This window comes from Stegostoma tigrinum, chromosome 25 (genome assembly GCF_030684315.1).
Source record: "Stegostoma tigrinum isolate sSteTig4 chromosome 25, sSteTig4.hap1, whole genome shotgun sequence".
Taxonomy (NCBI): Eukaryota; Metazoa; Chordata; class Chondrichthyes; order Orectolobiformes; family Stegostomatidae; genus Stegostoma; species Stegostoma tigrinum.
This window is the reverse complement of record NC_081378.1, coordinates 5037825-5054557: the sequence shown is the minus strand read 5'-3', so window position 1 is coordinate 5054557 and position 16733 is coordinate 5037825. Positions and strand designations below refer to the sequence as shown.

General features: G+C 42.9%; 1 protein-coding gene across 1 annotated transcript in view; it reads left to right on the top strand.

Moving 5' to 3' along the window:
- Positions 1–14344, top strand: part of camk1da (calcium/calmodulin-dependent protein kinase 1Da) — a 423644-nt gene extending 409300 nt beyond the window's left edge. The window contains exons 9-11 of the mRNA XM_059654830.1: positions 6300–6387; positions 8577–8715; positions 11550–14344. Of these exons, the coding sequence (XP_059510813.1) occupies positions 6300–6387; positions 8577–8715; positions 11550–11677 (355 nt within the window). The 3' untranslated portion in view covers positions 11678–14344. The remainder of the gene's footprint in view (positions 1–6299; positions 6388–8576; positions 8716–11549) is intronic.
- The last annotated feature ends 2389 nt before the right edge of the window (positions 14345–16733 follow it).

Below are 16733 nucleotides of genomic sequence, written 5' to 3'. Positions count from 1 at the left end.
TGGAATAAGTGCCAGGATGAAGATTAATTTGGGAATGTGGGCGTTGATGGGAATGTGACTGGAGTCACGCAGCAGGAACTGAGATTTGTTTTATTTCCGCTTCTTTGGGCCCCACAATATAAATGTCAGAAAGTGAGCCAACAGTAACCACACCATCCCCTCTCTCATTTAAAGTGATTTGCAACTAGTGAGGGTCTGGAATGCACAGCCTGGAAATTTAGGGGAGGCAGGTCAACGGAGGTATTCAGGAGGTGCATTGGAGGATTAACAGGATATAAATTGTGTTTGGTGGGGGGTATGGAGATATTTGCACTAGGTATGAGAGATAATAGGAACTGCAGATGCTGGAGAATCTGAGATCACAAGGTGTGGACCTGGATGAACACAGCAGGCCAAGCAGCATCTTAGGAGCACTAAAGGTGACGTTTTGGGCCGAGTCCCTTTGTCAGAAATGGGTGAGGGGAAGGGGGTTCTGAAATAAATAGTGAGAGAGGGGGAGGCGGATTGAAGATGGATAGAGGAGAAGATATGTGGAGAGGAGACAGACAAGTTAAAAGAGGCGGGGATGGAGCCTGTAGAGGCGAGTGTAGGTGGGGAGGTAGGGAGGGGGTAGGTCATTCCGGGAGGGATGGACAGGTCAGGGGGCCGGGATGAGGTTAGTCGGAAGGAAATGGAGGTGGGGCTTGAGGTGAGAGGAGGGGATAGATGGGTGGAAGGACAGGTTAGGGAGGTGAGCACAAGCTGGGCTGGTTTTGGGATGCAGTGGGGGAAGGGGATATTTTGAAGCTTGTGAAGTCCACATTGATACCATTGGGCTGCAGGGTTCCCAAGCAGAATATGAGGTGCTGTGTCTGCAACCTCCGGGTAGCATCATTATGGCAGTGCAGGAGGGCCATGATGGACATGTCGACTGAGGAATGAGAGGGGGAGTTAAAATGGCTTGTGACTGGGAGGTGCAGTTGTTTAGTGTGAACCGAGCGTAGGTGTTCTGCAAAGCGGTCCCCAAGCCTCCGCTTGGTTTCGCCAATGTAGAGGAGGCCACACCGGGTACAGCGGATGCAGTAATGATGCTCAATTTAAGAAGCAGTGTGGGTACAGTGGACTGAATTGCCTCTTTCAGTGCATTAATGCTTCCATGATTCATGAGGAGTCAGTGGGCAACCAATTGGGTCCTACTTCCAGCATTCAACCTGTACATTGCGCTCAATCCATTTATATAGCACTTCTTGGGTTTTCAAAGCCACTGGACACCTCAAAGTGCTTTGTGACCAGCAAAGTATTTTTGGATTATTGTACCCACAATTTGTGCACAGCAAAACTCCCCCAAATAACAAAGTGGTAATATCCAGGTAACCAGCATTTCGAAAGTTGATGAACAGCTAAATAGTGACCAGGATACCTGCGAGATCTTCTCTGTTCCTCTCCTATGTGCTTGATCAGAATCAGATTACTGATCTCCTGGGATACAGATGTGAGTCCTGTGTATGATTCGTCTGTTTCCAACTGAGCATCTGGAAAACAAATTGAACAGGCAAACTCTTTGATGTATTTATTTAAAACTCTGTAATGTTACTCTGTTGTTTGATTTCCTCTTCCAGAACCTCCTCCCAGAAGAGTACAACATATAGTCCCTCTATTTCTGGAGGGAACCAAGCCAAAAGTGACCAAATAAAATTCTTAGCGAGCTAAGGATGAGAAACGCAGAACATTGATTTCAGGTCCAACAGGGCAAGAGACCATCGATTTATCACAGTGAGGGGTTCAATTAAAATAGATGCCAGGAAGTATTCCCTTGCACACAGGCCATTTAACCAATTTTCCTGAGAATTTCAGGTATGATATTGACGCATGTTTAATGCACAACACACAAAAGAAAACCAACAGCATCTGGTTCTTGTATTGAAGGAAAAAGGTTTTCGTTCCGTTTGTCCATGAGTCCATTTAAGGAGCTGGAGAAATGAAATACTTTTCAATAGACGCACTTGAAACTGATCCCTACCCCATGGAGTAAATCTGAGATGAACAGCATTGTGTTAAGGAAATATGTTTGCGATGAGAAGTTTTAATCATATGAAAACAATTAGAGATAACAATAGAAGACCTTATCCAAATATTATTTTTCACATGTTGTACTTGTTGGCTGATATTTAAGATTTAATTTCTGCCAAGCTCCAGTTGTTTATATTTTAGAAACAAAGCCATGTTGAAGTTCAGTGGTTTGTTCCAATAGAAAATAGTAGGAGGACCAGGCTATTCGGCCCTCCGAATATTCCACCATTCAGTACCATCATAAGCCCATAAGACATAGGAGCAGACATTACTGCTGATCATCCAACTCAGACCCTCGTTCCCGCTTTCTCCCCTTTTCTCCCTTTAGACTATATCTAATTCTTTCTTGAAAACATTTAGTGTTTTGGCCTCAACCGTTTCCTGTGGCAGAGAATTCCACAAGTTTCTGATTCCCTGGGTGAAGAAAACTTTTCAAAAGACACAAAGCTGAGAGCCCAGCTAAAGCAAGAGGGAAGACAGGTAGGAGGGTTACCAGCATAGTCAGCTGTCCAGCCAAAGCGTTGGGTTTGAGAAAGCTTTTCAGAGCAAACAACACACGAAGGGCCACTCATCCCAAAACGTTAACTCTGATTTCTCTCCACAGCTGCTGGCTTTTCCAGCAATTTCTGATTTTGTTTCCATTGTAGAAATCTTGCCTCAGGATTGAACATTTTCAATCTGTGAAAATCTTGACTTTTTGGAAACTTTGGCAACGTGATGAAGAAACTGAGATTTTATGTGTGAACAAACTCACTCTCGAATACTGGAGCTTGCTTTTTGACATTATTCATCCCACTTTATCATTGTAAGGAAGTGCAGCTAATGAATCAGAAATGACAGAACAGTGTGAATGGAACATTAAGAGATATTAATCATGAATACTGGAATGGCATACACATAGATATAACGTACAGGCAAGAAATGAAGGCTTGTTGAACGTGTCTTTATTTCGAGAGGAAGAAGCTGCCAGGTTATGGAGACAGAACAGGGAAGTGTGACTAATTGGGATAACACTTTCAAACTGTAATGAATATAATGAGCAAGATGGCTTTGTCTGTGACCTATCTCATACACAATTAGTCCTGGACTTGACAGTGATCCTCACATCCCGGAATGTATCATTAAACAAATATGAAGAGCCATCTTTGGGGCTGGCTGACTTTCACAGGCAGGATTACTTTATCAAAGTGTGCAATAAAGGAATCTGATTATCAGGACTAAATTTGGTGAATGTTTACATGCTAATAAATAGTCTTTCTGTCTTTTCTCCCATCATCGTTCTTAAAGAGTTTTGAGTGTCAGCAATGACAACCTGTCCCATTCTGTCACCTTTCACCTAATTTATGTTCCAAGTGCATATCATGAAGGTGGCTCAGTGATTAGCACTGCTGCCTCTCAGCGCCAGGGACCCGGGTTCGATTCCATCCTCAAGCGAATGACTGTGTGGAGCTTGCACATTCTCCCCATGTCTGTGTGGGTTCCCTCCGGGTGCTCCCGGCCTCCCCCCACGGCCCAAAGATGTGCAGGCTAGGTGCATTAGCCATGCTTGATTGCCAGTAGTGCTCAGGGATGTGCAGGCAAGATGGGTTAGCAGGGTTAGGTTGGGGGATGGTCTGGGCGGGATGCTCTTCAGAGGGTTGGTGGGGGCTTGATGAGCTGAATAGCCTGCTCCTACACTGTAGGGATTCTATGATTATATGCAATGAGCAGGAGGATCTCATTTATCACAGAAATATCCTGAAATCCTAAAACATTTCCAGTATTATTTCTACCGTGGAATGCCAGAATTGTAACAGTGCGGAATATGGCTATTCAGCCCATTGCATTTGTGCTGGCTCAACTAAGTAAACAATTAAGTTCAAGTCATATCCCAACTTCTCACCGTAATTAGGTTAACATTCATTCGGTTTGCTCTTGATAATCATTTAACATAGGCAAGGAAGCCTCCTGCTGATTACCACGTACTGTCCCCCCTCAGCTGATGAATAACATTCCTGCATGCTGAACAACACTTGGAGGAATCACTGAGGATGGCAAGGATGCAAAATGTACTCTGGGTAGGGGATTTCAATGCCCACCGCCAAGAGTGGTTCAGCAGCAGTACTACTGATGGAGCTGGTCGGGTCCTAAAGGACACAGCTGCTAGACTGGGTCTGCGGCAGGCAGTGAGGGAACCAACAAGAGGGAAAAACATACTCGACCTCATCCTTACCAATCTGCCAGCTGCATTTACATCTATCCATGACAGTATCGGTGAGAGTGACCATCGCACAGTCCTTGTGGAGACGAAGTCCCGCCTTCACATTGAGAGCAACCTCCATCATGTTGTGTGGCTCTATCCCCGTGCTAAATGGGACAGACTTCGAACAGATCTAGCAACTCAAAACTGGGCATCTATGAGGCGCTGTGGGCCATCAACAGCAGCAGAATTGTACTCCAGCACAATCTGTAACCACATGGCCCAGGATATCCTCCACTCAACCAGTACCATCAGGCCAGGGGATCAACCCTGGATCAAAGGAGGGTGCAGGAGAGCATGCTAGGAGCAGCACCAGGCAAACCTGAGGATGAGGTGTCAACCTGGTGAAGCTACCAAACAGGACTTGCACACCAAACTGCAAAAGCAGCATGTGATAGACAGAGCTAAGCAACAGATCAGATTTAAGCTCTCTAGTCCTGCCTCTTCCAGTTGTGAATGGTGATGGGCAATGAAACAACTCACTGGAGGAGGAGGCCCCACAAATATCCCCATCCTCAATGATGGAAAATCCCAGCACATCAGTGCAAAAGATAAGGCTGAAGCATTCACAGTAATCTTCAGCCAGAAGTGCCAAGTGGATGATCCATCTCGGTCTCCTCCAGTGTCCCCAGAATTACAGGTACCAGTCTTCAAGCAATTTGATTCACTCCACGTGATATCAAGAAACGGTTGGAGACACTGGATACAGCAAAGGCTATGGGCCCTGACAACATCCCAGCAATAGCACTGAAGACGTGCTCCAGAACTTGCCACTCCCCTAGCCAAGCTGTTCCAGTACAGTTACAACACTGGCATCTACCCAACAATATAGAAAATTACCCAAGTTTGTCCCATACATAAAAAGCAGGACAAATCCAGCCTTTTCTGATGAAGGGTCCAGGCCTGAAACATCAGCTTTTATGTTCCTAAGATGCTGCTCAGCCTGCTGTGTTCATCCAGTTTCACATTTTGTTATCTTGGATTCTCCAGCATCTGCAGTTCCCATTATCACTGATCACAAATCCAACCCGGCCAGTTACCGCCCCATCAGTCTCCTCTCAATCTCAATAAAGCGATGGAAGATGTCGCTAACAGCACTATCAAGCAGCACCTGCTCAGCAATAACCTGCTCAGTGACGCCCAGTTTGGGTTCCACCAGGGCCACTCAGCGTCTGATCTCATTACAGCCTTGGTTCAAAAGAGCTGAATTCCAGAAGTGAGGTGAGAGTGACAGCTCTGGAAATTAAGGCTGCACTTGATCAAGTGTGGCATCATGGAGCCCTGGCAAAACTGGAATCAATGGGAACTGGGGGGTAAACGCTGCTGTGGCTGGAGTCATACCTGACACCGAGGAAGATGGTTATGGCTGTTGGAGGTCAGTCATCTCATCCACAAACAAAACAAAGGATTTGACACAAATATTATGAGTAACGAGATAGAGTGAGCGAAAACAATTTCTGTAGATTAGCTTTTAAAATGTCAAGGAATGGAGAGTCTTCCTTTCTGACTGTCATTTAGTTTTAGTAATGATGATACAATGTGGTCTGCACAGCAATAGTTGACCTTCATTTCAAGTAGTTGGTCGGATGGACCTGGGCCCTTTTTTTGAATTAGAATTCTTTCTTTTGAGTCTTTAAGTTTTTTTGACGACTCGTTTAGACAGAAAGGAGAGAGAGAGAGGTATTCCTGTCTGCAGGTTTCTGAATATCTCTAGCAACACTGTAATCACAAGTCTTAACAAATCACAGCTTGACCAATCTGAAGGCTTTCAGTAGACAAACTATCCTCAGCTTAAAGGCTCCTGGTACCAGTGTTATATTGTACCAACCTCACTCCTCCAGAAAGTAATGTAGTCTTCAAAAGGGTATTCCATACAATCCCACTTGATTTTCAAGTTGCAGTATGAACCCTCCTAGTACTTCTGGCAGCTCCTATTTTTCCAGTTTACAGTCGGAAGTGTGGTCCTTTACGGAACCTCTTTCACGAATACCCGATGCTGATTGTTTTGCAGGATTGCTGGAGACACAGCGTTGAACAAGAACATTCACGAGTCCGTCAGTGCACAAATCCGAAAGAACTTTGCTAAAAGCAAGTGGAGGGTAAGTTGCTCCTTTTCCCACAAAGCAATGCAATGGTTATAACACAGCTGCTGTTTGGTTTAAAAGTTACAAATGGCGCCACATGGAATGCTGTCCCATTTTATACCTTCCCAGCTTTCAGACTTTGGTCCATACATTAAAATTCAACAGATGAATGGTCCAATCAATGTAGGACAACGAGGTCATTTCAAAAAGAGATGTTTGTCATGATTCAGGATTCTCCAGCACCTTGTGTTTTCCTGTGAGCACGTTGATGATTGTTAAAACAGATTGTGTTACCCAATAACTAATCCATTCATCTTTTCTTGACTACTGCCCGGTAATGGCAGGATCCAGGCCTGTCAGTGAAACGCTGATAAGGGCGAGATCTCGACAGGATGGTGGATAAAATGCACAAATACGTCCCCTGTTTATTCAGGAAGTGAAAATTGTTCACAACAACCCCAGCTTTCACCTCTCTAGTGCCTTCAGCACAATACAATGTCCCAAGACATTTCATGGGAGCATTGTAGAGCATGGCAGCATGGTGGCTCAGTGGTTAGCACTGCTGCATCACAGTGCCAGAGCCTTGGGTTCATTCTAGCCTCACTCTGTCTGTGTGAAGTTTGCACATTCTCCCCATGTCTGTGTGGGTTTCCTCCAGGCGCCCCTGTTTCCTCCCACAGTCCAACGATGTGCAAGCTGGGTGAATTGGCAACAGGAAATTGCCCATAATAACCCATCATGTGCAGTCTAGGTGGGTTAGCCACGGGAAATGCAGAGTTACGGGCATAGGATAGTTCTTCAACAGGGCTGTGCGGACTTGATGGGCTGAATGGCATGCTTCTGCATTGTAGGGATTCTATGATTCAGTGATACCAGTGATGGATGAATTAAGCATTTGATTATTTTGTCGAGGTTGAAACAGCAGAGAGCCTTTTTACAAGTGTGGTAGAGCAGAGAAATCAGTGAGTCAATCCTGTATCAGGCTTCCTTGAAGGCAAATCATAAGTGCCCTTCAGCTGAGACAAGGATTTGTCTGTTTGAGAGGAACTATAGGTGCAGATAAAAGAGAAGCCAAACCAGGACTTGCTGGCAAAACTCAGCAGTCTCTCAGCATCTGTGGAAGAACACAGAGTTAACATTTTGAATTGACTGAAATTTTTCTTCATTGAGATCTGATGAAGAGCCCCTGGACATGAAACATCAACTCTGCTTTATCTCTGTCTCCACAGAAGCTGCCAGACCTGCTGAGTTTCTCCAATGATTTCTGTTTCTGTTTCAGATACCCAGCACCTGAGTCGGCTAAACTGTCTGCATATTAACACGGCTGAAATCTGTGTTGTTTCATTCTAAATGCATTCAAAACATTGGCATCTTTTGATTATTTGGGTTCTGTTTTTAAGTTCCTGCTTTAGACTGACTGGAATAAACTGCAATGAGTTTGTGATAGACCAGGGAAAATGAAACAATGCCGTTTGCTACATTTTAGGTTTCCTGGTTTTTCCTCCGTCTCTTATCATCATTACCCTGTTTCGTCTGAGAAGGTCATTTTGTTCATTCATTGGATGGGAGTGTCACTGAAGACTGGCATTTATTGCCCATTTTTAGTTGCCCTTGACAAGGTGGTTATGAGCTGCCTTCTTGAACCACTGCAGCCTGTGTGGTGTCGGGACACCCATAGCGCTCTTAGAAGGGGAGTTCTAGGATTACCATCTGGTCAGTATGATTGGAACCAGTGAAAGCGATGGTTACAGTGATGCCATTTCCAGTCAGGATGGTGTGTGGCTCAGCGAGGAACCTGCATGTGCTGTTGCTCCCATGAATCTGCTACTCTTGACCTTCTAGATGGTACTGATCAAATTTGGAACGTGCAATCAAAGGATTCTTTGTGAACTTTTGCAGACTATCTGGTAGATAGCACACACTGTTGCTACTGAGTATCAGTAATGGAGGGAGTGAACATTTAAGGCAATACAATCAAAATTATTAATTGATTTATTCAGCAATTTTATGGAACAATTTATAGTGTAAATCTTCAGAATTATTCATGTGCTTTATGATGGATTTTCTAATGGAATACCTTCTCTGGTCTCTATCATTTGTACTTTATTCCATGTCACTCTAAATTAAATGTACTGTTTCGGAAAATTGGACCCAAACAGTTTCCTTTCTGTATATTACGGAACTAAATGTGAACTTGATTGCAGCAAGCGTTTAATGCCACAGCTGTTATAAGACACATGAGAAGGCTGCACCTGGGCAGCAGTCAGGATGGATCGAATCTGAATACACAAACCAACCGCACGCCCAGCAATCCACTGCCAGATGTCACATCTCGTAAAGAGTGTAAGTACAAAGAGTTACATTTATCCGAGGGGGAGGGAAAGGAGACAGCTTTTTCCAGACTTACTGAATGCACCAAACCTGGAGCAGCATCCTGAGAAAACATCCTGGGGGTTTCGACCTCCCAAAGTTTTTCAGTTTCCCAAAATACGTTTAGACCCCTGATGAAGAGTTATCTAGAACAAAACTTTAGCTTACTGTCTCTCTATGGATGCTGCCTAACCCATTGTGATCTTGATGTTTTTAGTAGATTTAGACAAGACTGTACAAAAAAAGAATCATTTTCCAACTCTGTATGGCCAATGGGCATCTCATTCACAGAGAGGGCACAGAAACTATTTGGGGGGGCACTGCATCCAAAACTTTGTTTCCCATGGGCATTAAGTGGTGAGAGAACAGCGTGCCAACACTGCTGAGCACATTTAAATTCACAACTCACATTCCTGCTGGTTTGGATCCTTGCTGCCAGAGAATAGTCATGAAATCAGCCCTTTAGCATACAGTGGGTGCAATCTCCTTAAAACACTGCTACAGCCTTTCTGCTTCTGTTCTGTCACCAGTATTGGAGCAGATCCACTTATTCTCACGTGACAGCCTTAAAACAAATACTTTACCAATCATCTCGTTTCACCTTGTATGCATGTCACTAACTGCAGCCAGGAAGCGAAACATTTAATAGAAAGGCAACACATACACAGAGATTTATTTTTAATTGCACGTAAGATAACTTATAGGCTGCTCGAGTCAGTAAAGACACTATCATACCAATCACATTGCATATACATACAAAATTCCTTCTGATCTGACATGGTAACATTCTTCCAGCCATGGACCCTTCAAAACCCATTCAATCACAAAAAAATTCACAGAAAGATCACAGCAGGGAAGGAGAGCATGAGTTCACTGTGCTAGCTCTCTGCACGAACAATTTAACTTCCCCACTCCCTGCATTTTCTCTCTTGCTGCTGTTTAAATTTCCCTTGGTCTTGTCCAAATTCCCACCTGAAAGCTTCAGTTGGACTCAGCTCCACCACACTCTCAGGCAGTGTATTCCAGATTCAAATCACTTGCTGCCTAAAGAGTTTTGTCCTCGTGCCATCTTTGTATCATTTTACACCCATCTTTAACCAATGCTCTCTGGTTCTCAACACATCCATCAATAGAAACAGATTAACTATTCCGAAACCCTTCAAGTTATTAAATCCTTTGATTAAGTATCCACATAGCCCTCCTGCACTTACCTGTAATTTCTGCTTCTTCCAATGCTTCTTGAGCTCCCTCCTAGATATGAGTATGGAATCTATCCATCTCCCCATCAGATGGTGTATTCCAAATCCTAGCCACCCATCTGCAGAAGCACTTCTCCTTTGTGTTGCCTCTAGTTCTTTTGATATTGATGTTACATCTGTGTAATCATCCTTTGGCAACCATTTCCCTCTCCTTACCGTGTATGAACCTTTGTAGCTTCAAGCATTTCCGATGCGACTTCTCTTAGTTTTCTCTGCTCTGCAGCCGGAGAGCAACAGCCTGATTAAACACCTCATTCCTGAAACAGTTTGAAAAATTTATCTTCTATGTTCTCTCCAAAACCTTCACATCCTGATAATTTCACTGGTTTCGTAGATAATTGATTTTTGTGTGAACTGTGAGAAAACCATGTCAATCTTATTACAGTTTTTGTCAGATTATGAGTTATTAAATGTTGCTATTGCAACAAAGTTCACAAAGATAGAAATTGTGGAAAGACTCAGCAGGTCTGGCAGCATCTGTAGAGAAATATCAGAGTTAACGTTTCAGATCAAGTGATCCTTCCTGTAGTTTTTGAAACAAGGAAGGTACCAGAAGTGAACATTTCAGTCCTCTTCTCCCAAAGTCTGCAATTTTTACCAAATCAAAATTTGACGTAGAGACATAGCACTCTGCTAGCTCAATCACTCTTGCAAAGGAGCAGCATAGATCTAAAAGGACCCAATGACCTCTTTCTGTGCTGCATCTATTCGGTTCTGTGTGTCATTGACCATAACACATCTCTCTAGTGATGACTTTTTGATCTGCTCTCTGTGTGCAAGTAAAGATGGTTTTATTTACAATTGTTAGAAGTTTCCTTCAAATTTACCGCATCATTCTTATGGATTTCTGACAATGTAAATATCAATTGTATCCTTTGAACAAATAATCAAGGATTTTTTGAGGCTGTTAAAGTTAACCATAGGAATATAGGAACAGGGTGGGCCATTCATCCTCGAACCTGTTTTGCTTTTCAGTGGGAACATTGCGAATCTGTGACGCAATTCCATGTACCTGCCTTTAGCCATTATTCCTTAATGCCTTTGCTTAACAAAAATGTATTTATCTCAGATTTAAAATGATCAATGGATCCGACATCCCCTGCCATTTTTGGAAGAGAGTTCCAAACCTCTGCCACCTTCTATGTGTAGAAATGGTCCCGAACATCTGGAGAAGGCATCTGAATAAGTGCATGATTAGAAGAGTTGAGAATGATATGGTCAAGTGGGACTTGGTTAATTTAGGATATCTGGTTGGCATGAACAAATTGGACCTCAAGGTTTCGTTTCTGTGTGGTACATCACTATGACGTAATCTCTCCTGAGCTGTCTGATCCTAATTCTCAGACTATGTCCCTAGTTCTAGAATTGCCGGTCAGTGAAAACAGTTTGTCTTCCTGTATTTTTCTGTTAATATCTTGAAGACTTGAATCAGCAACGATAGGTGTGTTAATTTTTAAACTGAGTGCTGATGCTAATTGTTGTTCTCTCAATGCTTACATCTGCCTTTGTCTTATTGTTTTCTTCTCTGCCCTGATGGGTTTCCTGTAGGTGTGTCTGCATCCACTGCCTGCAGTATAGTGTCATCTGTGTCTTCTCCTTCTGGGATATCTCCATTAGGATCAGAGGGGAGAGCAAGATCGACTTCAGTAACCACAGTGCACACTGGGAGCAAATGACAAGCTCCTTCAACAGATTCAAAAGTGGGAAACAACATCACTGTGATGCAGCCCAGAATTCAAATGATTTCACCCTGTCATGTGCACTGAAGCCTAGAGGGATCCCAGGAAAGATTTTTAAAGGCCATATTTTATACTGTAACTCTTATACAATACATGTATCATAAACATTGAGCCATGTGCTGATGGATTTAACAGTATCTGGTGCTGTGCATATGAGTCTAGCAATGCTTTGTTTCACTTTGTATAAATTCAGCAGTTGAAAAAGAATCATTTTCCCAGTAATTGTGCAAAATGTTCCTCCAAAGTAGCATCATTTCTCCAGGATGTATGTTTTCTGAGGAATGAGACATTGACTGGACTGCACAACTCATTGCTTATTTATTGTACCATTGCCGACTGCTTTATTTTACATGGAGCTGCTTCCTTTTACAGAAAGTGCAGAGCCCCTTATACTGTACCAGTGCGATAGACAGCATGGAGCTGACAGAACCGATAACAGAAATGCTGTGATATTAACCTATCGGGGTTTAAAATGTTGTATACTAAAACATTTTTGTCCTAAAACGGACAAGGACTTTTAACTATTTCAGGGCTAGAATCAAACGCCATGCTTGCTACTTCCAGCTTTGGTGAATGTCTCTAGTTGTACATAAAGGAAGTCATCTTTAGTTGAGTTTGTAGATTATCTGCTGACACAGCATTGTTATATCGCATCTTTTTAATCATGTCTTTCTGTTTCCAGTTAAAGTTTTTGTAGCAACCTTCGGTACAATTTGGTTTGTCTGAGACAGACGAATCCTAATCAAATTAGATAGATAGATAGACATATTGAAAAGTATGGTACCACAAGGCTTACTTACACCTTTCTTGTTAAAAATTTCTTGCAGACAGAAAGGTAATAGAAACTAGCTAAACAACATTAACACCTCATTAAAAAATAAATAGACAAATGTTTAAAGCATCCCCAAGGAAAGCATTGACCTGTTAAATCTTAATCTGTTTAAATTATTTCAGTATTTTAATAATACTTTTCAATTCCAGGACATTCCCTGAACCATGTGGCAAGATTCTTTGGCATAGGGTTTCATTTTTATACTTCTGGTGGGTCTGGAACGTTTTAAAAGCTGTTGTAGCTTTCTTTTTGGCTGACACAGAACGTGGTTATTAAATGATATCAGAGACGTAAAGATGTACATATTTCTGCGAGTAGTTTATCTTAAGGGGACATGGAGAAATCTTTGATAATTTTGCTTCAACAAGAAAAAAAAGTACTCAACAACATAGCCTCAAAATTAGTCCTGGTGAACGCATAAAAAGTCAGACGTGTTTATATAACATTCTTCTGTCTACTACTGAAATCAAAATGTTATCATCATAGTCCTGCTCTTATTAGAGAGAGAGAGAACTGGTGACGGTTAAACTTGAGGGGCACCATGCCTCAGGTGAGGGGAAAGGCTCAGATGGCGTGTCTTTCATGGTAACTTCAGCTGGCGCAGCAATTGAACACACCCTGTTGATGCTATTGTACATTGCATATCAGCCACCTAAGCGAATCAACTTCCTATTCAAGCTGATAAAGTACTCTCTAACATTTCAATATTAGACCATCATTCATCAATATTTATCAGCATTTTCAGGATGGCCTGACAGAAGATTGAGTATTGCTGCTGCAGTGGTCGCAGATTTCTCGCTCGTGGGATGTGGGCATCGCTGGCTGGGCCAGAGTTCATTACTCTAGTTGCCCCTTGAGAAGGTGGGAGTGAGCTGCCAACTTGAACCCCTGCAGTCCTTGTGCCGTGGTTTGACCCACAATACCCTTAGGGTAGGGAATTCCAGGATTTTGACCCGGCAACTCTGAAGGAACGGCAATATATTTCCAAGTCAGGATGGTGAGTGGATTGGAAGGGAACTCGCAGGTGGTGGTGTTCCCATGTATCTGCTGCCCTTGTCCTTCTAGATGGAAGTGATCATGGGTTTGGAAGGTGCTGCCTGAGGATCTTTGGTGAATTCCTGCAGTGCATCTTGTAGATAGTACACACTGCTGCTACTGAGCGTCGGTGGTGGGGGGAGTGGATGTTTGTGGATGTGGTGCCAATCTTGCAGCTGCTTTACCCTGGATGGTGTCGAGCTTCTTGAGTGTTGTTGGGGCTGCACCCATCCAGGCAAATGGAGAGTGTTCCATCACACTCCTGACTTGTGCCTTTTAGATGGTTGACAGGCTTTGAGGAGTCAGGAGGTGAGTTACTCACCACAGTATTCCTAGTCTCTGACCTGCTCTCGCAGCCACTGTGTTTGTGTGGTGAATCCAGTTGAGTTTCTAGTTAATGGTAACCCCCAGGATGTTGACAGTGCGGGATTCTGTGATGGTAACACCATTGAATGTCAAGGGGCAGTGATTAGATTGTCTCTTATTAGAGATGGTCACTGTCTAGTATTTGTGTGGTGCTCCAGAACTTTAACCTGCTATATCCAGAAACGTTTGGGAATCGTAGCACAATGGCTAGGTAATTCAGATTGTTGACCTTAAGACAAGAATTCAAACCCACCATGAAATTTCAGTTGAATTCAGTAAATAAATTTGGAACAGCCAACTAGAATCAGTGACAGTAGGAACTGCAGATGCTGGAGAATCTGCGATAACAAGGTGTAGAGCTGGATGAACACAGCAGGCCAAGCAGCAGCAGAGGAGCAGGAAAGCTGACTTTGCGGGGCTAGACCCTTCTTCAGAAAAAATGAAGAATTGAAATGAAGAAATGAATGAATTTTTCTGAAGAAGGGTCTAGGCCCACAACGTCAGCTTTCCTGCTCCTCTGATGCTGCTTGGCCTGCTGTGTTCATCCAGCTCTACACCTTGTTATCTCTAAATTTGAATCAGTGATGATAGCTTTGCAACTAATGGATCATTATTAAAACACAACCAATTCACTTCAGGGCTGTAATCCTCTCTCACGTGTACGTGGTTAACTCTTGTATCAGAGATAATAGGAACTGCAGATGCTGGGGAATCCAAGATAACAAGCTATTTCCTACTCCTAAGATGCTGCTTGGCCTGCTGTGTTCATCCAGCCGTGCACCTTGTTATCTGTGGTTAACTCCTGTCTGCCCTCTGAAATGGCCTCATAAACCATTTCTAGCTGTATTCAAGAACAAAGTTTACCAGCCCTTTCTTGAGAACAGTTAGTGAAGTGTGATAAATGCTGGCCTTTCCTTTGAAGCCAACATCCTGTGAGTTAAGAATGAATAAAAGAAAGTACATGCCACCTACTTGTCGCCCGTGATGGACTTCCTGATGCCAGTCCTAAAAATGCCTTTGATTATTTGAATTCTTATTCACTTGTCCCACTCTCACTGTTGAGTTCAAGGTCTCATTCCATTCATAGAACATAGAACACAGAATGTAGAAGTGTACAGCACAGGAGCAGGCCCTTTGGCCCATGATGCTGTGCCGAACATGACACCAAATGAAACTGATCCCTTCTGCCTGCCCTTGGTCCATATCCCTCCATTCCTTGCGTATTCATGTGCTTGTCTAGAGGTCACCTAAGCACCATTTTCCTGTGTACATTGCCAAGGTCAGTTCCCAGTTGCATTTCTTTAAAAAATGTAAAACCATGTTTCTCTAGCTGATCCTTATGGGCTAATGATCTTATTCCGGCAATTAACATTGTGGCGCCCCCCCCCCCCCTCAGATTGACTTCCTCCATACAGTTGAGTATGCTATTCACTTTGTAACTACGGGTTCCACAGCGGTTAGATTGTTGACCATTGAATTGATTAAAACTCTACTACATCTTTCGGCTCCATACTCAGCACATTTCATACCATTCATGTTGTACTTACGTCAGCTGATTCTTTTTTCCTCTCTTCCTGTGTGCAGTATTACACATGTGTCTGCGTTATACTTCATCAGCCATAATTCTGCCAAACTACATATTTTGTCTAACTCAGTTTATAATTCCCAAGCTGCCCCTTCAGAAACAGCCGAGCGACCTAGTTAGCCATCCTGTGTTGCTGTCTGTATCTGAATAGTTTGCATTCAGCAACATCCCAACCTCTAGGACACGCAACTTGCTAACTGTTCCTTTTTTTATCTACCCTTTATGACAGCTACCCACCACCGTCTACTTTATAGCTAATCCCTCCTCCATTCTCAGACTTGGTTTGAAGCGAAGTACTTACATTTATACGGAATTTATTTCTCTCAATAACATGTTCAAACTCATTGTACAATGCACTGGAGATGTTACTTACTCAAAAGAGCCAAAGAGGCTAGCCAGACAGAATCATAGCCCCAAACCTGCTGTTCCTGGATTGGGATGGGAGAGGGGAAAGTCACACTTTGCAGCATGATGGATTTCACAGTATTAACAGTGGGAACATTTGCTGGATGCACATAGGAAATTAATGTCTGCAACAAATTCATTGCCGTGAAAAGTGATTCTTTAAAAGCAAGTTGTTAACTTGTCATTTACTGGAAGGGTTCAAAAACCAGATGGTATAATTCAATAACATAGGACATTTGTTATAGAAAAGAAAATTGCGGAGTGTCATTACACCAGGGCAATATTCCTGTAAAATCAGTTACTGGGGAGGATCATTGAAGCAGACATTATTGGTTCAAGAAACAAGTTGGCATGTTACTGTGGGGAGAATGAATTGATGGCTATGGCAAGATGCTGAGTGGGTGGGATTGTGACCATTTGAAAGTAGCTAGGCTCTTATCTATCATAAAAATTCTTGTGCTGTAAGACATTAGCACAGTAATCAGTTACTGTGATGTGACTGCCTTGTTGTTAAATACACTTTCAAGTCCTCTTAAAATAACCTTTCTTGACAATTTCTGGCAGCGGAAATGGTAAAACTTTGCCCACCAATATTTTCTTTGGACCATTAGCTTTGGACAAGTTGCAGATGACCTCAGTATGATGGAGTCTCAATATCCCTGGGAAACCATTGAATCAACGAGGGACAGAGAGCAAGCTCCTGCTTTCTCCGTCGAAGGAAAATTTGTGCTCAAAGATAACACACGGCTCCCCATTACATTTCAACCACC